Source organism: Channa argus, chromosome 15, assembly GCF_033026475.1.
Source record: "Channa argus isolate prfri chromosome 15, Channa argus male v1.0, whole genome shotgun sequence".
Classification (NCBI taxonomy): Eukaryota; Metazoa; Chordata; class Actinopteri; order Anabantiformes; family Channidae; genus Channa; species Channa argus.
In genome coordinates, this window is record NC_090211.1 from 10,673,448 (window position 1) to 10,697,396 (window position 23,949).

A 23,949-nucleotide genomic window follows, 5' to 3' on the forward strand; every position below is an offset into this window, starting at 1 on the left:
GTGGTCGACCCCTAACCAACCCCCCTGTCAAGCAGGCTGCCGACTAGGTCAAAATGGGAGAGGGGAAGGGCACTTGGTATGTGCAACTACTCTGAGTAGGAACCATTTGAGGGTTAATTAGACTTATGGGAAAGTTATGGTTGATGAAATCAGGGAATGTTTGAGGGGAAGTGTGATTGAGTTGCCTATCATGTGCTTTAGCCGTAATCTTTCTTTTCATTTTGAATGGAGGGGAACATCTGGGGGCGCCCTATACACCACTGATGCACACAAACAAAGGATATTTTGTTATTCTCTAAACTACAGCTCAGTAGTAACATGGAAATGGTAGGTAGTATTTTGAAATATCAATGTAATTGGGAAACATTTCTGTTACACGTGTAGTAGTTTCTGTGTAAAACCAAATAGTAGATGCAAGATAAAAAGGCTTCACTGTTCTCCAGCTGTGCGGGTCAGCAGGACTTCAGACATGTATGAAAGTTACTAGAAAATGTGATACAAGTGGCTGAAATCAGTAAGTGGACACAAGGTGAACAGAATCCAAACAACTGTACCTGTCCAAGTCAAACTGCATACGAAGCATATGTTTCAGCTGGCGATGCTGACAATGACGACTTTAAATTTGCAAATGTGAAAAAGGTAACACAATCTTAATAGTTGCACATTCTTTTGATATATCAATATTAGTTACGTTTTAAAAAACATTCAGAGAACCCAACACACTTTTCTTTATTGTGCCATTTTAGTAAAGTGCATTTGTACCATATTGTACCTGGTACAAAAACTTCAACCTAAGAAAAATAAATTCTAGACGTCAAAATGTGGTGACACACTGTTTTGTGAAGGGGCCTGGGACTCAGTTTGTTTTGCTTTTTCTCAGCTTTGCAAAGTTTATTATTAAATGACATGTATGATGTTGAAGAAATTGTTTTGCATTTCACTGACCGTTCATTCATTCACTGATTTGTTTGTTTTCAGGATTACAGTAGCAGCATGTCCCACAGTCACAGGGCAAAGCAGACGATGAGGACTTTTCCAGTGTTAACAGTGGATCCTCAATTCAAATGGACTTCTTACAGACTTCCTACAAAAGTAGGAAAAAGAGATTTTCTTTTGTTTCACAATATTACATGTGTTTGAATGCATTTCTTACATCTAACGCTCCAGTATCTGGCCATTGAATTAAATTAATTAGAAATGGGTAGTTTCATAGGTATTATGCAGAAACTGATATAACATAGCTCTTGTTCAGAAGATAAAGCATTTGTCCAACCAGTTTGGTTCCCCCCTCCCCCTGTCCAGATTTAAAAGTGTCCAAAGTGTGATGAACTCTGAACCTCACGTTGCTCCAAATGAAACATTATGTGCAGACAATGATGTTTCGGCCACTTCTGTCTACATTGTGTGAATCTCGAGGATTCTAGAATAAAACATGAGAAATCATTCGCACACTATCTAGAATAATTTGAGATAAAGTGCCAGAACTAATAAAGTAACGCCTCATGCTGTATTACATCGTCATAGTTATGGTAAAACAGTTCAGTTCCATGTCACATGGATGTCATGGAAAAATAACATTTTGCACATCTTAGCTTCTGCATCAGTATTTAATATTATAAATATTGTAGGTATCACAGCAAATGTTAAAATTTAAGTCTACACCAATGTTACAAAACCTACATTATTGCAGTTAATTTAAGAGAGCAAATAATGATATGCTGTATGTATGTTGAGGCACTTAAATAAATGTAATTGCAGTTTGTCTTTGGGCAACTGAGAGTATGTTTAATTTCTGCTCAATGTGTGCAACTAGTTGTTTTTAGTGGTGATGTTAATGTGGCCGAAGCTGCCACAGGCCTCCCTGATTCAGCCTCTGATGAAAGCCGCGTGTAGCACAGCTTCAAAGAACACTGGAGGTCTACAGGGATTTATCTCTGGCTTTCCCACCATCTGCAGAGGCCTTAATGGCACGTGATGATGGTTGTTGGTTCCAGTGTTACTGTACCTTTCTCTAACACATCCAGTCTCTTTTGAAATAGGTTGGCTTTTGTGATTTTAAATCACACAATTGTACTATCTCTAGCCATTTAAAGGCGTACGTTTCCAACATTTTGACTTAAATCCTATCAGTAAAGCTACATTCTTAATGTACAGTTACTTCTTCGATTAAAATCAGATCCAGGTGTATTGATTCTCTTACTGAACATAATGCCAGGGCAGCCACCCAGCTATTTTGCTGCTGTAATGAATAACTGTACTCCAAGTCTTGAAATGTCAGATTTTTATAATTCTGCAATTGGTCATTCATAGAGAAACACTTTGATTAACAGAATTATACTTTGATTAAACCAAACATGTGTCTCGTGTGTAAAAGCACATGCTCATGTGCTTGAAAAACTCAGATCGATCTTATTCCTTCTGACATCTTGGCTGTGTCTGCTGGAGCTGTCTGCTCTGCATACCTGCCCCTAGAGTACTTTAAATGTTCATCTCATCCAGACCTTTCCTGGGATTCTTTCTACAACCATCCTAGAGAAAATCCACAAGGAATTTCACACAGTCTGGGTTTTATAGGAAAGAGATTGTATAGACAGCTCATCACAGTGTTTAGCTTTGCTGTTACTGTTGGCATGTGATCGAAGCTCAACTCAATATGTTTGTTACAAAATGTTTTAGATTGTCTCTCCACTGTACGGTGGGCAAAAATAAGCTGAGCGTGATGACTATATGTGTTAGTCCTCACATGGGTCTTGATGTTAATGAGAGCTTTGATGTTCAATGGAACTTTATCTGGGAAAAAGATGTGGATTGTGTCTCTGAAGAATAATTTGGCACTGAGCACCAAGAGCATTGTCAGAACTTCCGTGATGGGGCTTCAGTGTACTTTCTCAGCAGGACAACATTAAGACAGCAGAACAACACAAACTCATGAATATCATATGGAAGCGCACAATTATATATTAAATCTCTATTTGACCTATCCTCAAGACAAAATCAGGTTGGTCAGATAAGGCTAAAAAATACCTCGTTTTGGGTTTAAAGACATGTAGGCTAAAAGTGTTTGTGTTTTTTTCATATAAATGTGAACTGCCCAACAGAGCACCTTGATCAGGTTTTTATAATAGGCCCACAAAACAAATTTGTGCAAACTGTATTTGTCCATTGATATCTGTAACAGTAAAGTTGGCCTTCTCGTTACAAAGGAAAATATAATTAAAATGAACCAAAAGCGGCTGCCTTAATAGTAAAATGATGAAGAGTAAATGAAATGGCCACAGTTAGACTACGGCATGTCCGAGTAAAATAAATAGAAAATTATAATGATTATTTTTTTCAGGCCTGTGTGTAACATTCCTAATATTGAAGCATTACAGCCCAGTTTCATCACTTTTTTAGGGTTTTATTTATTTTATTTTATTTTATTTTATTTATTTGTTTATTTTAGCCATTTTCTTATTGGAAAATAGTATATGCAGAGATGAGAATAGTGTTGTCCATCCTTGGGGAAAGTGCACCTCCTAATTATGGGGGGAGACCAACAGTGAAATTCTGCAATATCTCATCCTCACTACATGAGCACACAACAAGCTAATCTATAAAATGTAAAACAATAGATAGTTGGTTCATGTGATGTATGCTTATGGAAAATTTTTAAATGTCAAAAAACAAAAATGTTTGACTATCGTCTCAAACATCTTGACCATTTGCCCATTCTGTGCTTAATGAATACTAACCTCTGTTCTTCCAAATGAATCCTCGCTGATCAGAGGCGTGTTTCACAGACGCCGACCCAGTCCTACTTGAAAAATGTCATCAAAGCTCCTGCTACTGCCTCAAGAACAGAGAAATTAACTTAATTCAACCTAAATAGGGCAAAATTGATGAACAATACAGCAGAGTTGACAGTTGACCATTTAAGAGGAAGGCCACTGTGGGAAAAGAAACTCCCTTCAGCGATTTGAAATAAATAAAGTTGGGAATAAGATCAGAATTCCTTTTGGAAGATAACACGTAATCACATCTTTAACATTTAGTGAAGTTAGTTTTTCCTTGGGAAAAACTAATTTATTGTGTATTTACAGTCAAGCAAAATAGCTTCATATTTCAGTAATTACTCACATTTTTTCCCTTTTTTGACCTAAATAAGTCTTAAAAAGGTGCAAGGAATGGAAATATCCATTGCTTAGCATCCTGGTTCTCACCAGGCCATAGCTTTTGAGGATCTGATATAATTATTTGAACATTATTCTTTATAAAAGAAATATATACTGTTGGTTCACAAGGAAGTAGGAAAAGGTTGACAGGGTTTTACAGTTACTGGTATTTTGAGGAGCGAGTAAACTAAGTATCATGGTAGTATCTGGGTTTCATTTCGGCATTTTAATGCTGATAAAACACCAGTTAAAGCTAAAACTACCTTATTGTACTTTGTCACTATTAGTAAATAATAATGTTATTTGCCCCAGTACCCCTGTTTACCCACTGTGTGTGTGTTCATGTTGGTTTGAAAGTGTCGCACAATGAAACTCTGGTGTGGAGTAAACATCCAAAGGGGTGATGTGGGGGGGCTCAGTTGTACTGTTCATTGAAATGAGAAAACAAAACAGACCAACCACAGGGTTTTATGACAGTAGATTTGTGGCTTTAGCAGTTTAATTCCATCTTATTGCAGACACATCTAATGTGCTTTAAGAGTTGCTCATTAAAATAAAATATAGCAACTATGTGTGTTACAACACATTTGTCACAATGTCAAGTGTGTCTCTGGTATCTCTCTGTGTCAACAGAGAAATGTGAACACAAGTAGTGAGTCTCCAGAATGTAGTTTCTCCAGGAGGGTCTTTGTCCTTAAGACAATGAGATAATTTGTTGTATTTAATTTATATATTTTTTTCTTAAACACAACAGTCAAACCTGCTTAGTGCATGCAGGTGAAAACCTGTATATATTCACTGCGTTTTGAAGGAGCAATTGTGAATTCAGCAGCTGGCCAATGTGAAGCAGGTGGTTGTAATAATAAAATAAGTTCAATAACCCTCAAGCCAAAGTGGCTATTAATGGAAAATCAATGCAGTTATATTGTTGCAACACTAAAAAGAATTATTAAAAGCTGTGGTTTAATAATGCAATTAGACTTTTAAATAGATGCTAAGGATAAGAAACAGCTTTGTGGTATTGAAATTTGAGAGTCCACAGCAGACTTTGATGCAGGTTTTGATTGTGGGATAAAACAGGTGTATAAAACCTTCATAAAAATCTCTTGTTTCTGCAGCCAACAGACTTATGAAATGCAAACTCAAAGGAATTCTGTGTATTAACAGACAGTGTGACACACGGGAAGATGTTTTTCCACATTCCTAATGCTCCACTTACTCTCCCATATTTTTTTATGAGCTTGTTGTTCACCATTTTTCATATTCAACATATTGTGCCAGACTAGTCCCATTTACTTTATCAACTCCGTGTTTCCCCTGACCCATGCCGTTTGACATGCATACTTCTAGTTCCCATGAGTGAACATTATTAATCCACTGGACCAGTCCTTCCCATCATGCATTACCCTGTTCAGACACATCACAGAAACAACCAGATGACTGAGCACATCCTGTGTTTCTGTAGCTTCACCTTGACATCACATTTTTTGTGGAAGCAGACATCTGCTCTCAAGCTTCGACATTTTCTAACCTGCCTTCCTAGAACCACAGAGACACAGCACTTGCAAGAATTACTGTGGTTTCTTTTTATCTCATTTCCTGTTTGTGTGTTTGTAGTTATGAATGGAATCTACAGTAGCTACCACTCTAAGTCAACTATAAGTGTATCTTTGCCTTTAATTGTCACTTCTTTGAATTTCTGTCCACCTTTCCTTTTTAGTTTGGTGTTTTCGACACATCCTTTACAAGGTGGAGTTGCTGGGAACTAATACATTGGCAAAGATGAAACTGGTTTCTACTCAGTAAATCAGCAATGTTGCAATGGGAAACAAAAATGAAAGCAACAACTGCTTTACATGTAAAACCAAATCTCCTCGCTAATCATTAAAAGAGGTTTAAAGATAAGCTTCCATGTCCCCGTGCACAAGTGTGTTTGTCATTATTATTTAGTTCTACAAAATTTCTAGAGAAAATAAACGTTGTTTCTCACGGACACATGCCCACTCAAAATTTGGAACAGCTTGTTTTCATTGCCTGTGAATTAGTTACAAGCAGATTATTTGGTCTCCTGCTGTGTGACTTTAACCAAAAGATATCGACTATCATGAGATATTCATAAAACAGGCAAAATCTCCCTGGTATTTCATGCAAAATGATGAGTCCTTTGTGAGTGGAACGTAGTGATCTAGCGAGGGTTAACATGAGCAGCAGTGTGTTCCCTCCTCCAGTCCTGACGTTGACCGAGCGCTCTCACACACTTAGACTCACACACACTTTGTCCACTGAGGCCAGCACTGAGCCAGACAGGATCGACGGTGTGCAGCTCTGAGAGCCAGCTTTCATTCGCTCAGAGCTGGATCTTTTCTAGCACTCAGTCCCCTTTCCCTACTTGCCTCGTCACTCCATGGGATTCCAGATCTGGCCACCAAGAAAACCACCACCGTCCTCTATGGCCTGCCTTGATGTGGAGACCCCCTCCATCTGCAGGGGTAAATTCAAATCAGGTGCCTTTTCTTTCTCTTTAGGTCTAACCTACAAGCATGTCTTTACTTTATTTAAATAATATAAACTCTGGCTTTGTTTTTCATCTTGTTTATGTTTACTGATTCTGAAAGTGGGGGGTGGGTGCGGTGCCGGTGGGTGGAGGGTGATGGTAGTGATGTAGACACAACTCCAACAGGAAATGACAGAACAACAGTCAAGCTCCTTACAGTGATTCATGCCATACACCATTGTTAGAGAAGACAGTATTGTTTTCTGACAGATAATAAATCACATTTGTTCTAGAAAAAGTGTGTGAGTAACAGATTTAGAAAAAAATACTCCTCTTGTTTATACTGGCACTCTGTTCAAACACTATTATGGTTTCCTGTCACACAAGAAAAGCTTGAATTCACCTCTGTATCATCAGTACACACAATGAGGTCTATTCAGGTGAAGTGCATTGCACAGATATGCTGCTGGTAAATTTTCTGATCATCGAATTTTTAATCTTCCTTGTTTGCATTCACCAGCAATTCCTCTGATTAAATCAGACATTGTGCATTGTGTTACCTTTTTCTATTTACACAACGTAGGACTCATTTTGTGATAGGGCCAGACATTATTATTTAACTTATTGAAATCTCTTTGAAATTTACATTCTTTGTGATCTATACCAAGACAAAAGGTTCATGATCCACCTAAGCTGTACAGAAAATACACAACACAGGTTTTCACTATTGCAAAACAACACTTAAACTGCAAAAAGGATAATGTAGAATATACATAGTGTGCCAGAAATATAGAAAAGCTCAATTTCTCTCAGGGCCACATAAAATTCTATTATAAATCATGACCCATTTAAGTACAATTCTTTTTAAACAAACTCAGACAGGACACACCCACTCACAGAGGAGGAAACTTCAGTATTTTCTTATCACTGTTAATCTGGCTTCGTCTTTGTTACTTGTTTAATAAAACAAAATACTACTACCAACCCCAAATTCTGTAAATGAGATGTGTTCTTACGCAGCAGCAGCATTTTACCTCGCAATGATTCTCAGTTGTTATGTAACAGCAATTTACTTTTATTTTCCCGAGCTTTTTGTTTTTTTAATTTTAGGATAAACTTACAAGTTTTCTATCCCGCGGAATTTACTCGATGTCTTTTAGAATTACATTTATTCTGGTAGAAATGTTTCTACAAATGAACACAATAAAGAAAAATGCCTCTATATCAGCTGCTGTTCATCCAAATGACATTTTTGTCTAACTTGAATAATTTGTCCTTTTTTGATTTAGTCTGTCTATGGTTTGATAAAATGGAATTTTGTTTAAAGTAGTTGGCATTTACAACAGCAAAGTCAACATAATTCAGTTCAGTTTTGTTTGGACACAGATCTGTAGCCACACCAAACAGTATTTTTACGTGTACTATTAAAAAAAAAAAAGTCTTATGGGAGCCCTCCAGGGATAATTTGCTGAGAACAACATGGATCTGAGATTACATCAGTAGATGGGGATATCAGCAGAGCCCTCTTTCTGGGTTCCTCCACAACCTCTGTTTACGCTCTGCTGGTGAGCAGGAGAGCGGGGCCAGTTTGCATCACAGAGAGGTTAGCCAGGGTTCAGGTTGAACACAACATGACACAGAGTTAGGAGGACCCTGGGCATGAGGTGAACCCCCATACTGATGCTCAAATTAAACTCTGCATGTGGTGCTGGAAGGCAGCTTTCAATATTATTAATATGCAGTAATACACACTCATAAATTTCCTTGCCTGGGGAATTCTCTCCAAGTCACAGTGGATATAAATATTAGGACAAATCTATGGTATTTTTTACAATCTCCTGGCCTGACCGTTACCCCCCTGGCCTGGGTTTGGAAAAGGAAAGGCACAGCAGGCAGTGCAGGCACACTGTGTTCTCTGCCACAGACTTAAAGGGTTGCCGTGAGACTGGACTTGGCCCCCCCTCCTCAGCGCTTGTAATGTTGTGCTCCCTTGCCCACCAGTACGAAGCCCATGAGCATCCCTTCGGCCCTACAACTGGAGGTCCCATCCCCTTAACTAGCCCCAGATTTTATGGTTCCCAGGCCTTGTTCTCACAGCTGCCTGGTTTATTTTTGCTACACTGAGTCACAGAGGGCTGTTCAGACATAGCGCCTTTCCCAGGAGAGTTGAGCAGGTCTGTTCTACAGTATGTGTGTGAGTAGCTGTTTCACTGTATAGACCAGCTTCACTTCACCACAGCAGTGATGATAAGGGCCTCATGTACACTACTGCTTCATTCGTCACCATCACCCATCCCATTTCACTTCTGTTTTGTTTTGTGCTGGGCTGTGTTGTTCTCCTGAAATAATATGTTTGCATGTGTTTGAAGATAATTTAACCCTCCTGTTATGTTCGTTTCTGAGGAACAGCATTGATGTTCACCCGTCAATTTGTGTCACAAACCAAAAAGTCCCCAAAAACATTGTTTATATCTCATCAATAACTAAATTACTAACCATTTCAATCAATATTTAGTGCAGTGATGTTCTTTACTGTTCACAGATCACTCGTATATTGCAAAAAGATCATGTTAAAAAAAAATTTATGTACACTGAAAAGACCTACATATAAATTATAATAGTTTTATATGTAATTGATTTTTAAAAATTTTATTTTATATTTTGATTTTTTTTGTTGTTGTTGTTGTTTATGGAGTGATGTTGATAAATTAAAATGAGACACCTCTTTTGTTCAGGGTCAAATTGTTAACAATCTAAAAAGAATACTGTGTATACTGTGTATGTGTGTATGTGTGTGAGTGTGTGTGTGTATGTGAATGTGAGACAGGGTTGTATTATGTCTCATAGTTGCAAAGAAACAAATAGTATTTGATCTTTCTGACTCTTTTCAGCTTCTATTTTGTCTGCCGGGTCAAATTGACCAGAAGAGTACCTTTGTAATATGAACATGTAGGGGGGGTTACAAATATGTGAACTGAACGATTTTTATTTTATATGTCGATTACACTAAATAAGCCAAGCAGGAGAAGTTTCAAAGTGAAATTATACTTTTAAGTATTTTTTTTTTAGATTGTTAAACTTTAAAATGGGTCAATTAGACCCTGAACATAACAGAAGGGTTAACGTTTATACTAATGGGATATTAATGCCGAGGACTGACGGCAAGAACTTTATGTGGTGCCTGCAGACAGTCTCAACAAGTCATAGCTTTGATGTTCCTTCACAGCTTAACTGATCACTGCTTTTCTATCCAAGATTACAACTTAAAAACAGTTTATTAAACAGACACAAATTACTTTGCTGTCTTCAGTGCCATTTCTAGTTGTCTTTTCATTAATCCAAACAGATCTGTGCTGTAGTTCCTTTGCTTAACTGGATTTGCATCCGGCACAAAGATATTGACTCTCAATGGAAAGGCTCGCGGCCAGTGGCACAGCACTGCTCAAGTCTGTTGTCGTACTTCTAACAACCCCAGCTTAAACCATAAAGGAAGTGAGTAGGATGTCTGTGGTGGTGAACGGGGTTTTTCTGTCGAGCATTTAGTGTACTACACTGATTGAGACATAATAAGTACTTTGTTTTACTTGAAGTCTGCCAGGTTTTATAGTTTAAAGCCAGAGGTACGTTAGTTCTCTCGTTCATTGGATCTCAGTGGTTAATATTCAACTCTGACCTCTGTGTCTCTGCACTCTTGCAGTCCTCCAGCTCTGTCTGCAGCAGAGGAGAACTCGAGAACAGCTTGCGGAGCAAGGCATCATGCCACGTAAGTATTCATTTTACACTCTATGTCTTACTGAGTGCAATTGAGTTTTGATAGGTTTGCATCAATATACGTAGAAAGAAAGTCCTTTTAACACACAGCACCCAATTTCAAAGAGTGTTTGGCACAACATAAATCTGGCAGTCAATAAGTGCAAAGGAATTTTCAGAAAATATTAAAGGTGGTGATTTTGTTTGAATGTATATCTGTTTAATTACATTTGGAACAGTAAACCTTTACATTATATTTATCTGATGGCTGTACACACATACTTTTACATGATGCTCAAAGTAATATTAATGAAGGACATTCATTTTACTACTACGGTACTTTTGCCACGTTTATTTCCAAAGTTGATTTGACTACTTTGTACTTCATGTCTTTTGCTTTAAAATATTAAACTTCTTTGTTAGGAAAGTGTTTTTTCATCAAACCCTGTGAACATTACATTATCTGGACACAAATTGACGTGCTAGTCTGTGTATTAGTGTAAGTTTTACCATACTACCACTAAGTGCTGCATCATTGTTTGTCATGATCCTGGTCCTGGACTTAATTTTGTCTTTTCTTTTGCCATATTCACTTCCTGTCCTGGACTTTTATTTTGTAGCCATTCCCTGTCACTTCCTGTGATTTCGCCTACTTTAAAGACCTCATTAGTTAACATTGTTTTTACCCATTTCCCTGCCTAATTAGACCCAACACTTCCCTGTCACATCTTCACCGTTTTAACATGATGAAACACCCAGTCTCCTGGCTCTGGTTTTTGGAATCTATTGCCTATTCCCATTTTTGTGCTGTTTTTGTGTGAAAATATATAATTACTTAAGTATTCACAGGTCACCTAAATCATTGCTGTTGTTGGTTTTAGAAGTTGTACATTTAGTTAAATGGACATCATGTCAGTGCAGTGAATGTTTTAAAGGATTGTAGTTTAAGTCCACCTCTCTCTAAAATGTTACTAAATTCATTATAAAGAAATGGAACAGGAAACACAGAATGACATAACAGACTCCCTCAAAGAAAATACCAGCTTTAGTGGTTCAGACAGTGTGTGTATCAAATGGGATAAGAGGAAAAAGTTTATTATAAATATTGAGTAGAGTTTGTTAGAAATCATGTGAAAGATTTTAAATTCAGCTGAAAGAAATTTCTGTGCTCTGATGAGACCAAAATGAAGTTTTTGGTCATCAGACTAGAAACAATGTTTGGCATAAATGAAAGTCAGCAAATCATCACAATACACTCCAATACAATCCCCACCAAGATACATCAGGCCCTGGGGTTCAGGAAAACCTATGAAGGTAGAGGGTAAGTGCATCAAACATTGGGAAATCCTGGAGAAGCGGATGCAGTCGGCTAGAGAACTGCAACTTGAGAGTATATTTGTTTTCCAGCAAGACAATGACCCCAAGCTTGCAGCCAAAGCTACACAAAAATAGATCAGAAACAACAAGTTTAATGTTCTGGAGTGACCGAGTCAGAGCCTCAGAGGCTTCAGAGGCCTCAGAGGCCTCAGTCCTATTGTTAATTTGTGGCTGGACTTCAAAAGTGCTTTTTGCTCATGATCACAATCTGAATCTAACCTGACAGAGCTTGAGCAGTTTTGCAAAGAAGAATGGAGAAAAAAATGCAATGTGCAGATGTGAAGCCAGGGTAAAAAAGAAAAAGCCAAATTAAATCAGCCATGACTCAATGTTGTAAAAAACATAAAATAAACAAAAATGAAAGCCACAGGGGTAAATACTTTTTCGACACTGCAACAGAGATAAACCATCAAATAGCAGACTAGTGCCAAACCAGGAAGGACTAATTCCTCTTTTAATATCATCTACATTGATGCATTGATGTGACTAAAGCAGAGCAGGATCAGTGTCTGTGCAGCCATCCCCGGGTGAGCATTGTGTTTAAGAGCAATATTAATGAAAGAAAAGTTGAATCAGAGACAGAATCATGCTGATAGCCTGGAAGGTATGAAGAGAAAGAGATAAGGCTCTCCACCTCTTTGTCCTGTCTTCTCTTGAGAAACCTCCAGCCATCAGGTATTCAGCTCCTCTCTGGCTCCACGCAGCCGCATGAGTCAGCGACTGAGCCTTCAATTGAGGTCATTCACCCCCTTCTGTGTCCTGGTGAGGAGGCATGCACACAAACCTCCCAGGCCACTGTCCACTAAGCCCCTCAGTTGCTCCTACACTTATAGGCTTTGTGGTAGGTATGCAGTAAGATTGGCGTGATGAGCAGGGTTGTTTTGATTTAGTTCCTCTGACACACAGCTCAGAGTGCACCCTCAGTCAGTCTGTCCTTAAACCAAACAGTGCTTATCACGGCGGAGGTGACTAGTGTGTGAGCACCTAAAGCAGGATGAGTTTATACCGAGAGCCCAGAGAGTAGTGTAACTGAAACAATGTCTATATTTGAGTCAGCAGAGACACTTCCTGTGTGACTCCCACGGGCTCCTAATTAATGTCACCCTCTTTCAGAAAACCAGAGACAAAACACATGAAAATAACAGTGTGAAAAACAAATTCGTCTGTGGTGTGCAGAATGGCTAAAATGATGGTCACCAGTTATACGCAGTTTTTTTTTTTTTTTTTTTTTTGATTTTTGAATATCTTGGCAATACAAAATACAATAAACAAAAAAATGACACATCTTATCTTTTTAAATATTAACTCTTGTTGATTTTGTATTCAGGCCTATGGATGTTTTTCCTTAGTTCATTATGTGGTTTGTAACTATTTACTGCTCGATGTTCATTATTTAAACCTTTTAAGGAATTTTATTTGTGTTTTCTAACTAAAGTAATTGATAAAAAGAATGATGAACATTGTTGATTGTTGAATTACTTTTTCTTAAAGCTCTGAAAACACCTGCTACCTTCCATGAGCAGATTCGCAGCCTGGAGAGAGCCAGGGTAAGAAATAATGTCATCTAACTGCTACTAGTCATGTTTTTTTTTTCATCTGTGTTTCAATTCCACCTCTATAATATTTCTTTTAAATGTTTCATTTCTTTTTAAAAGACTGGGAACTTCTTAAAGCACAAACTCTGCAGCAGACCTGAGCGCTCTGAGCTGGTCCGTATGCACATCCTACAAGGTAATTATCCTCCTGTGTGTTCTTACTGGGTAACACCATCCAGATAAGGGAAATGATTAAGCTGGTTATTCATCTGTCTGCACTTACTGCCAGTCATAATTTGTTATACAAAGTTAGCCAGATAAATGTTTTCGTGAGGGCTGGCTGCAGCTGCAGTGAGTCACAGAGAGAGAGGCTGACTGGTGCTGGCCACATCATCTGATACGTGTGTTTATCAGACACGCAGGCTGAGCCCTCCCTGCAGGCCACACAGATGAAGCTGAAGAGGGCCAGACTGGCAGATGATCTCAATGAGAAGATAGCCCAACGCCCTGGACCAATGGAGCTGGTGGAGAAGAACATTCTCGCTGTTGACTCTGATGTCAAAGAGCTTAACACTGGTATATGCTCAAAATTACTTTTGCATGATCTTTCATATATGGAAATCTTAATGGACACACATAAGTGATTTAGCAGTCAGCACCCTGCAGTGAGAAATGTCTGTCACTTACCTGCCACTGACTGATACTGAGAAACATGGCCCTCGCTTACGTCATAATTTGAGTGCGTTTTATCTGGGGCTGCTTGTTCCATTTCCCCCATAGTGGGGTTGCAGCTTTTAACCACACTAGCAGCATAGGAATGAAAATGGTAATGACAGTGTTTATCATGTCAACAATAACAACACTGTATTAGCTGAACATTTTATACAGACATTTATGAAGTACAATTGATGAAGCTTAAAGACTTTGCTGACACCCAGGTACTTCCTCCAGTGACACCATGATGCTGACATTTTTAGTGTTTGGTGAAATATTTCAAAAGCTATTGTCTGATTAAGTTCAGTACTGTAAAATGTATGTAACTCTACTTGTTCATGTGTGGTGCTGGTCTCAAGGTGGTAAGACAAACTACCCCAAGGCGCCAGATGATTACAAGTTCAATGAGGACAGCAGTGATGCCTTATCACTAGAACAGCCTGCAAGCCGGGAAACTTCCAGCTCCATTTCAACTTCTCCAGAGGAGCCTGTAGAGAAAACCTCCACCTCCTCTCTGTTAAACTCGCCCATACAGGTACAGTATGCCAGTACCTTAAACCACTTCAATTTGTAAAAACATGTAAGCAGACAAACTAGTATTTTTGGCAGATTTTATGATCTATAGTATTAAAGGGGGCCTTGTGGCTGAGTGGTAAAGCATTGGGTTGGGATACAGAAGGCTGCGGGTTTGAATCCCACCCTACTGGGTGTTGCCCCGAACTCGGACAAAATGGGAGGGTTGTGGCAGGAAGGGCGTCGGGCGTAAAAAACTCATGTCACATCCATGTGCAGAACACCTTCCGCTGTGGCTCCCTCAGAAGAGACAAGCCAAAAGCCGTTGATCTATATAATCCAGTGTATTAAAATTATGTAATCCTTAAATAAAGCAAATCAACTTTAAATTTGATAATCTTTCCATCTCTGCTTTTCTTGGCACTCTGCTCAGCCTAATTCACAGCCCACATCAGATGTAGGTAATCTTGTTTCTACCAGCGAGCAACAAGGCAACCCACAGGCATCGACACCTCAGCCAATTACCACAGTTGTCCCTAGCATCACAACAGGGCCAGGTCTTATGAAGGTGGGTTTTTTTAAAGCCTCTTTTTAACTTCTGTAACATCGAGAGCAGTTTATTATTTTTTTTTTTAGCTTGTAGTCAGCTGACGTGAAAATGACTCCTTATCTTTCCATCTATGATTTATTGTGGTTTTGTTGTTGTTGTTTTCTTTGGAAATGTGAAGAGGGACATGATGTTGGAAGACATGAATCTGTGTTTTGTCATCCTGACGGCCACACTGGTTAAGGGGGGGATATTAAGTCAGCAATCAGCCAAGTCAAATGCAGTTCAAAAAACAACAGGGTTTAAAGTCATTTCATAAATCTTTGAGCTTAAATCTTTGCTGGCCTCAGTTTGTCTTTAGTTAGGGTCAAACAACAGTATGGCCTTCTCATTCAGGCCGTGTGAAATCTGACAGATTGTATCCAAATATCAAAGGGCGGGGGATAAGCAACAACTTGTGCATGCATCATAATCCAGTTATTCTCTGAGCATAAGATGAACTTTCCTTTTCTTGGAAGATGTTCAGGGAATGAATTTGACAAATTGGAGGGTGTACTTGCTTAACCCAGCTTGAGTTTCGGATTTCATACTGTAGCCTGAACCTGCTGCTCTTATGCCAAGCCATTTTCATGTGTATCCTGTAATTACAGGTTGTTAAACAGTAAGGGTCACATTTCCACTGCTCGCTTCCTTATCCTGCAGTTCTCATCGGGTGTCAGAACAATGTTCCACCTCAGCGCTTCAAGCTATAAAAATCCAGTACGAGTTCCAAGTCTTGCAGTATTGGTACTGGCAGTGCTAACTGTATTCCCTGATAAACTGGACTGAGATCAGTCACAGGGAATAAATAACCTCCAGATGGTCCTCTCAATTTTTACATGCCCCTTTTCTTTGTTGTGTTGTGCTCTGCAGCAAACCCTGCACAAGCAACCTGGCGATAAAAGCCGCAGCAAAAAGAGCAAAGAGCCTAAACCACGAGTGAAGAAACTGAAGTACCATCAGTACATTCCCCCAGACCAGAAGCAAGAGCTCAGTGATGTGCCAATGGACTCTGCCTATGCCCGCCTGCTTCAGCAGCAACAGCAGTTCCTGCAGCTCCAGATCCTAAACCAGCAGCAGCAGCAAAAGTACAACTACCAGGGTGTCCTGTCTTTGTCACTCAAGTATGGTTTCATTCAGCAATAGAAACACTCACTTTACTAGAGACAGAATTCTCTTCACTGCAACAGTTATTAGTATTAGCTTGTAATTCTCTTTTGAGTTTGTTATTTAACCTGTTGAGTTCAGTTCTTTTGGACTTTATTATTCTACAAACTCAGCCTGCTTTTAAAAAAAGTGAAGATTGAATTCTGTTGTTCCTGCCCATAGCTATCCTACACAGAAGCTGCTGATTGTGAAAAATGAATAATTGTTTAGATTCCTTCTGTCATGTGCACTTCCTTTCCTTTTGACAGGACATCAGAGCCACACACCAGCTGTTCCAGTCTTATTAATGAAGACGCAGGATCTGCCCCTGTGCAGCCCCACTACACTCATACAACCCGCAAACTAGATTATATACCAGCTAATCTGGATGAGATGAAGGTGACACTGTTCTGCCTGCACACAGTCTGACTATATGCACCCCATGCATGCAGCAGAGAAATGTTTTATGACAGTCTCTTATTTTCAGGTTGCTGAGCTGAAGATGGAATTAAAACTCAGAGCTTTGCCAGTTTCTGGGACTAAGACAGATCTGATAGAGAGGTTAAAGTTGTATCAGGGGACCTTGGCTGCAGTGGACACAGCAGCTGTCACAGCAGCCTCAAAATCTGAAAACAAAAAGATAACCCCTCCTGTGTCACCTATAGCCTCCAAAGTGTCCAGTCTGGGCATAGAGGACAGTAGCAAGGCAGAGAGTTCAGCAAAGCCTTCAGATACTCCAGCTCATGCTGCTCTCTGCTTGAACTCCCCACGGAGAGATCTGCGGGAGGACTGTTTAACAGAGGGGAGGTCCCATGAGAAGGATTCTGAAAAGGACAAACGTCTGCATGAGAAGGAGCGTCAGATTGAGGAGTTGATGCGGAAGCTGGAGCAGGAGCAGAGGCTGGTGGAAGAGCTAAAGATGCAGCTAGAGGTGGAGAAGAGAAGCCAGCAAGGAGATTCACCACCTCAGCTCAGCCCCCTTGCACCCTTCCAGGTCAAAGAGGAAGATCAGTCGCCCTCAAGCTGCTCAGCACCCTGTAGCTCTCCTTGTCTGCCAGTGCTGATCAAACAGGAGGACATTGCAGATCAGAGCCACTTAGCTTCTCCAACTCAGTTCATCATAAGCCATCAGACCATCAAGCAGCCTGAAACCCTACAGTCTGTCCCGGCTGGAGCTCAGATCCTCCTGCCTTCATCCCATCATGCCTCAGTAGTTGCTATCCAGCTCCACGCCAGTGGCATCAAATTTCACACCACTGTCAGCAGTGCAGCCCCAGGACTCATCCAGACATCTGGACAGGTGCCACAGAAAGCAGAGGCCTCAGCAGCAGCATTACAATGCAGGAATCACAGTCAGCCACTGACAAAGGTAAGAAGAGACATTGATTCTTGTGCAGACTGAGTTCGTCTTTTTATTAGTTGTCACTGTCACTTCTTTACAATGCAACGAGAATTGCATGCAATTGCTTGTACATAAAGTGTATTCACATCTAAAATCATACATTCTGTTTTTTGTGTGGTAAGTTCGCATGTGGTAGATGTGGTGCAATGTTTTTGATGACACAAGCCTATTACATTTCACGTTTTTCTCTCTGACAATCAAGTATGTGTGACTGTGGGTAATGCATCTTTCTCACTGCCAAAGTAATAACAGGCCTCAGCCAAATGGTGAAATCTTGTCCTCACATCAAAAGAAGGCATGTGGAAACATGGGTTTCAGCTCAGTCCACACATGAGTTAACCCGCATAGCACTGCAAACCAATACTAGTACAAGTGGGGTGATGCTTCAGCTTAAGTGGGGCCAAAGCAATTTGATTTAAAAGCAGCTGCTTTGTCACTTAAACCGAGTGGGTGTGCAGCATTAAACTACTTTCCCTTGCTTGCAGCAGAAAGTATTTTAACCACATCAGTTGGATTAATTCATTAATGCATGCCTCTGTGCTAACTCGTCTAAATTTCTCTGCAGACATGGAGGATGGATACCACAGCACAAAGCTTACTCAATACATTTCCAGTGAGTGGATGTCCTGCAGGAGCCTCCTCTAGCCAAGCTGTCCCTAGAGGACCTACAAATAAGGTAGAGGAGGATTCATTTTTCTTTTCTACTTTCTTTTTTTGTTTTTCTGTACAGCACAGTATTGAAAAGTGATAAACCATGCTTCATTATTAGCACAGTGATTGTTTCACTTCATTATTTGCATATAAGATAGTTTGCATCTGATGTTTCATGTTTTTCATTTGGTGTAAGGCCCTGTTGTCTTTTCCTGATAAATAGTCTCCCTGTCTCATAAACCATGTGTCAAAATGCAAAAACCCACCTCCCTACGAGGATGCCGTCAAACAGACACGCAGAACGCTAACAGCTGTTCAGGTGAAAAAGAAATATCGATTAAATACATTGTTCAGAACAGTAGAAACTTGTTATCCCAGCTTCTAAAACATTTCCTTCTCTTTTTTTTCATCTCTGCAGGGTCCTACTGCAGCAAGCCAACAGATGGATGATCTGTTTGATGTGTTGATTGAGAGTGGTGGTGAGAAATACGCAACATCTTTGTGCTGGTATATAAAGACTACATAAAAATGATTTTTGTATTCTCACACTTTATGTCCTGCCCACCTTTTTTTAGAGATCTCCCCCTTCATCCGGCAGGATTCTCCTAGTCTTAACAAGCATCTCCCTGTGACAGCAAGTGTAACCACCCTTCCTATCAACACGGTTCTGAGCCGGCCTCCTCCCGTGGTGCAAATGGCCCAGCTGCCTACTGCACCCATTAACAACTCAACCAACTTGGTAGCCCTGACCACTGACACCCAGCTGGACACGATCCTAAATGGCACGCTGGGCGCTGACGCCGAGCCACAAGCACTGAAAATGATGGAGGAGTTACACTCACCCTTAGGCACCATGGACGTGGACTTTAATGAAAATACATCAACTTCTGCGATGACACTGCACAGCACCAACATGGACAATATGGATTGGCTGGAGCTTACCCTGTCTGTGCCAGGAGAGGGGGACAACCCTTTGGATGTGTCAACACCGGGGAGTGTCTTCTCCTCTGACTTCCTGGACCCTAATGACCTACCCTTGAACTGGGATTGAGTGACATCAAGGTGAATTCCTACCGCTGTCAGTCCAATATTTTTTAATGCCAGAATACTGCTTTTGTATCTATGAAAGCATTAGAGCTGCTGGATGTTGGGACAGCTTTGTTTTGATGTTTGACCAGATCAATCAGGTCAGAAATAATCTAATCATGCAATGGCATTTTAGAAGTTGCTTCATTGCTTCCTTTGAGGTCTTTAAGCTCTCAGATCAGGAGAGACTGACACTAAGTAGGACTGGTACTGGCAGTTTTAGCTGATGGTTGAAGTACCATCTAAGCTTTCATTCTTAAAGTTATGCTGCTCTTTTGTTATCAATCTCTTTTCATGTTTGTCCCCCAATATGAATTGTTGTATTGACCATGATTATAGCAGAATAATAGGAAATTATGCAGGATGAACACTGCATGTAGCTAGTTCACGCAATCCTGTCTCAGCATGGTTAGCACTATCAGACAATATTGTGAGCACACACAAATGCTAAATGTTTCTTTCTTAAAAGTAATTTCTGTCAAGCTGTTCTGACTGAATTTAGCACTCTGCAGAAATGCAGAAAGAAGAGGCCTCCAGTGTGTAAGACTACTGGTCTTTTGTGAGTCCAGTATTCTTACAAAAGGCCAGTAGTCTAATGACCTTGAAAAGGAGAAGCAATAGTCATATTCTGCACTCCATCAGGTCTGGATCAAATTGAAAAGTTATAAAATGCTCTTTGAGCATCCTTCATGTCTAAGTATGACAGGATAGCTTCCTAAAAGCTTAAAATGAATGAAATACTACAAGGTTTGCTTGGTTTTTGGTTTATTTGGTGTAAACATAAGAGGAAAGGCCAGATCCTGATCTGCTGCATTGCATTACAGAGGAACAACAGGCATACAATCACAGCATTATAACAGCATTCTTTATTACAACACAGTTGTTTTTTGTATTTGTTCTCATTTGAAATAAATGCATTAACCTTCTGTGGTGGTGACATCTGCTGGCCACATTTGATTTGAATCAACTTGAGTAAGTAAAGTCTGTAGTTCTGGTCTTTTGTAGTTCTTTTTTTTTTTTACACATTGTAAAATATGATTTCTCTTACACAGTAAAAAATTAAGGCTGATAATGATGCACTGTAGCACAGTAGTGCCTCACAATATTATGTTGACATCACTGGCTGACTCATCTGAGTGTCTAAGAATTGTTTTTCAAAACAAGTTATATGATGACCAAGTTTGTTATTTTTCTCTCATTGCATTTGTGCCTCACTTGATTATTCAAATGTTATCCTTTAAAAGGGATTATGTGCTGGAATGAAAAATATTTTGTCTTTACTATAATAGTATAGCTCAGCACCAAGAGAGATAATGCATAGTTTGTATGCCATTTGTTTTACACTATGTATATTTATATTGACTTTTATACAAATGTAGCAGTCATTTTGTAAATATGGAGATTGTCTCGGAGTCAAATTCAGTTTATGAGCATTCCTAGTTTGCAAGTTACCCTTTAGTGATTGTCATTAAACTCTTCCGGAAATAGTCTAGGCTCATCACATTTAGATGCCTTAATGGAGACCTTTGCACAACTTTTAAGATTTGACAATAATTACAACCACACATTTTTATTCAGTGAAAGATCAAATTGTCCTAAAAATGTAATATAATACACATTTACATCCAGTCACACTACTCCAATAAGCCACTTGTGCCCTCTGACTTGTGCTCTGGTGATGCAGTGAAGCATTACTCCTCAGCCACTCATTGTCAGAGTATCCTGCACAATGGGGAACGGTTCACTATACTGAACTCTCTGAGAGAACTCTACCATCAGATTGACGTTTGTTGTCCCCTTTTTAGAGCTTTTTAATGGTTTTAATTGCTGTTCGGCACTTCGGACATCTGTGTGTGATAGATTTAAACCTATCGCAGCAGAAGGGGATAAGGCAACAACCGGCCACACACCTGCAAAAGAAGAAAAATATCAACTGGAAACACGTACCTGCATCTGTAACACTGGCTGCACAAATACAGACTGGCCCAACAAAGTCTTTTTATCTTCTCATGCAAATAATTCCCCAGGATAAAAGGGGAGTGTTTTATACCCAATCAAAGCTGTCATGAGGCAAACCAGCCAGGTCACACTGCTGACACTAGTAAAGGTTTCTGTCATGATGAACTGCTGACATTCTGGGCACTGTGTCCTGCATGGATGGGGTGGAAGCTTTTCCACATCCAAAATCACTGTTGGGGCTGTGAAGTGAAAGAAGAAATGACTTTAGCAACAGCTATCGCATAAAATGATTTTGAGTATTTATCTAAAATTTTACAGGAAAAAAGCAACACAATTTTGATCGGTGTCTTCTCAAAACTTTGACCCGGGGAATGGTGTGCAGGTTGTTGTATGAGTTCTTAGTAATATAAAAATGTATTTGGAAATTTCCCAAAAACTGTAGTGTCCAAAGGGTGAATACACCGGTACTGAGTGCTGCTTGTTCTTTTTTGCTTTGTATCCAGGTGCTATAGTCATTTATCACTGGACAAATGTTGATCCATGCAAGTATAAAAAGTGTTTTGCATGATATAGGCCTGATGCAGACCCAAAAGCTCCTGAATCTTTTTCTCACTAGATATGACAGCAACAAATTTGTTTTTATTATGAACCTATGCCCTACTTTCTGTTACATATCATCTGCCATTTGAAGACATCAGCACCAAAATGACCAGTTAAAAAAGAGCATTTTTTGCATCTCAGACTCACCGGGGATATTAGGTGGAGGCTCAACATAGAAAATATTCAAACCAGAAGAAGTGGGAGAATTAGGGGTGGAAGTAACCTCTAACAGAGAAGAAAGAGGTGGTTACAACAACATACTATAATTGAGTAATGATTTGCTGCAGCACATTTGGACTCACGTTTCATGCTGTTTTCATTTTCATTTGCACCAAGGAAGCTGTTGTAGGTTTTGTGGAGTTCAGCTATTCTTTCACTCATTTGGTTCAATTTGTCATCAATGCTGTCAATCTCATGCTGATATGAGGCTGCTTCCTCTGGAAGTCAAACACAACATTTATACCTATTTGAGACACCAGAGACGTTAAATATTTTCACCTTACGTGTATAGTAAGTAAAAGAGTTTAATGAAGTGCCAAATATCTGTCTTTTTTTTATTTAGAAATCTCTTTCATGCTATCTTTTGTAGTTCACCTGTATGTTCGAATTCAGCACGGTTCCTCAGCTCCTGAAATACACACAGGAGTTTTTTCCTTTCCAGAAGCTGTTGCATTTTCAGTGAAATTTGTTTCAACTCTGTTGGTATTTTGTTTAGATCGATGTCTGAAGAAGTCATGTTGAACGCTGAAAGAGGAATTGTTGGATTGTATTTATCATAGGTCTAATTTTTTAGATTCTATGTATGCTTCTGATGTTCTTTTTTGTTAATAAGAGCATTAGATATGTCTACACTACATGCATATAGATGCAAATATATTCAAACTGTAAAGGAAAACTAACTTAACTTGGTTTATAGTGAGAAGACAAAATGTTAGTGCCAAAAACATATTTATAAGGCCCAGCTTTGGCAGCACAAGGCCTACATTAGATCAAAAATATTGTGACATTTATTTTATGTTTACAGATTCAAACATGAGATTGAGACATGAGACATGAGTCTTTCTGCGTTTCATGCTAACTGTTTGCTTATATAAATAAATATAAAACTCTTAACACTACACTCATACTACTTTGAAATGCACTTCATGTGAAATGCAGACCTTGCCAATTTTCCTAACTCTTGAAACCATTTAATTCTTATCAGATTTTCTCTATAGTTAGTAAATTAATATTTCTCTCCCAGACCAAAGGAAGCAGACCAAAATGATTTATTAACTTATTGTCAGTACTGTTGCCCCCATGTCTGTAAGTTTTAAATGTATGGTCACTCATGTTGCTATGCATCTTCAAATTATCAGTAACTCATTTACATTAAGCAAACAGATAAATGCCATTAAAAGAAAAACGCTGGTCACTCACAGTTCACTTTACCTTTACCAAGTATTAGATTAAGTTTCTACTTTAAAATAACACTTAAAGTTGGTGGGTTATGAAACATAATTAAGTCAAACAACAGTTTTACTTAATACAAGTAGAATATATTCTATGTATCATATTTCTTTTTTTATGTTCAAAGTACGTTGGAAACTTGTAAAAAAAAAACAAAGTGTGCTTTTAAAGCCACACGCTTTATACAAATTTGATTAAACTGTACCCGTGCTGTACCCATTACTACACTATATGAAGTTAAAAGATTACTAATATAGCTCAACTAATCATATATCCTGTAAACTATTAAGTGTATCAAGTAATATTTCAATAATATACCGAATATTATTACATTACAGAGCCTGTTACCTGGTTTCCCGAGCTGCTTCCAATGTGTTGTGTACTGGTGATATTCAAACTAGTATAACAAGGAAATGTAGTGTTCACCTTAACCAGGAAATAATCAACACGGTACTTTATGCTTACAACTGCCCTCTCTGGAAAATGGTCTAGTTTTGATGCAAAATTAAAGCAAAAGATAGACACACCCACAT

The 23,949-nt window shown here is 39.1% G+C and overlaps 2 protein-coding genes across 12 annotated transcripts; one reads left to right on the top strand and one right to left on the bottom strand.

Annotated features, from left to right (window-relative positions):
- Positions 1–978: 978 nt before the first annotated feature.
- On the top strand, positions 979–20,895 carry mrtfbb (myocardin related transcription factor Bb). 11 transcript variants are annotated; one of them, XR_010910837.1, is made up of 15 exons: positions 6,397–6,658; positions 10,346–10,411; positions 13,267–13,322; positions 13,431–13,506; positions 13,725–13,886; positions 14,384–14,558; positions 14,958–15,105; positions 15,997–16,247; positions 16,539–16,668; positions 16,757–17,638; positions 18,237–18,347; positions 18,546–18,641; positions 18,741–18,801; positions 18,898–19,948; positions 20,000–20,895. XR_010910837.1 is itself a non-coding variant. In XM_067477571.1 (15 exons), the coding sequence occupies exons 3-15, from the start codon at positions 10,405–10,407 to the stop codon at positions 19,371–19,373; spliced, it is 2,631 nt and encodes an 876-aa protein (XP_067333672.1). In that variant the 5' UTR covers positions 6,397–6,643; positions 9,995–10,140; positions 10,346–10,404; the 3' UTR covers positions 19,374–20,895. The 11 variants fall into 11 exon arrangements, 10 of the variants coding, with proteins under 10 accessions (XP_067333669.1, XP_067333668.1, XP_067333670.1 ...); XM_067477571.1 differs by adding an exon at positions 9,995–10,140 and having other exon boundaries at positions 6,397–6,643; positions 18,898–20,895; XM_067477573.1 differs by adding an exon at positions 9,995–10,140 and having other exon boundaries at positions 6,397–6,643; positions 13,299–13,322; positions 18,898–20,895.
- A 250-nt stretch (positions 20,896–21,145) lies between these two features.
- On the bottom strand, positions 21,146–23,877 carry LOC137100019 (lipopolysaccharide-induced tumor necrosis factor-alpha factor homolog). Its single transcript, XM_067477585.1, has 6 exons — positions 23,765–23,877; positions 22,562–22,711; positions 22,270–22,404; positions 22,115–22,192; positions 21,459–21,606; positions 21,146–21,318 (listed from the first exon to the last, which is right to left on the bottom strand). Exons 2-6 carry the CDS (start codon positions 22,701–22,703, stop codon positions 21,210–21,212), a joined length of 612 nt encoding a protein of 203 aa, XP_067333686.1. The 5' UTR covers positions 22,704–22,711; positions 23,765–23,877; the 3' UTR covers positions 21,146–21,209.
- Positions 23,878–23,949: the final 72 nt, after the last annotated feature.

Coding starts and splice junctions, on each gene's coding strand:
- mrtfbb (XM_067477563.1), top strand. CDS start 6,559: ATGGGATTCCAGATCTGGCCACCAAGAAAACCACCACCGTCCTCTATG. Junction 13,323..13,430: donor GCAGCCTGGAGAGAGCCAGG/GTAAGAAATAAT, acceptor TCTTTTTAAAAG/ACTGGGAACTTCTTAAAGCA. Junction 15,106..15,996: donor CAGGGCCAGGTCTTATGAAG/GTGGGTTTTTTT, acceptor TGTGCTCTGCAG/CAAACCCTGCACAAGCAACC.
- LOC137100019 (XM_067477585.1), bottom strand. CDS start 22,703: ATGACTTCTTCAGACATCGATCTAAACAAAATACCAACAGAGTTGAAA. Junction 22,193..22,269: donor AAATGAAAACAGCATGAAAC/GTGAGTCCAAAT, acceptor CTTCTCTGTTAG/AGGTTACTTCCACCCCTAAT. Junction 21,319..21,458: donor CTCATGACAGCTTTGATTGG/GTATAAAACACT, acceptor CTTCTTTTGCAG/GTGTGTGGCCGGTTGTTGCC.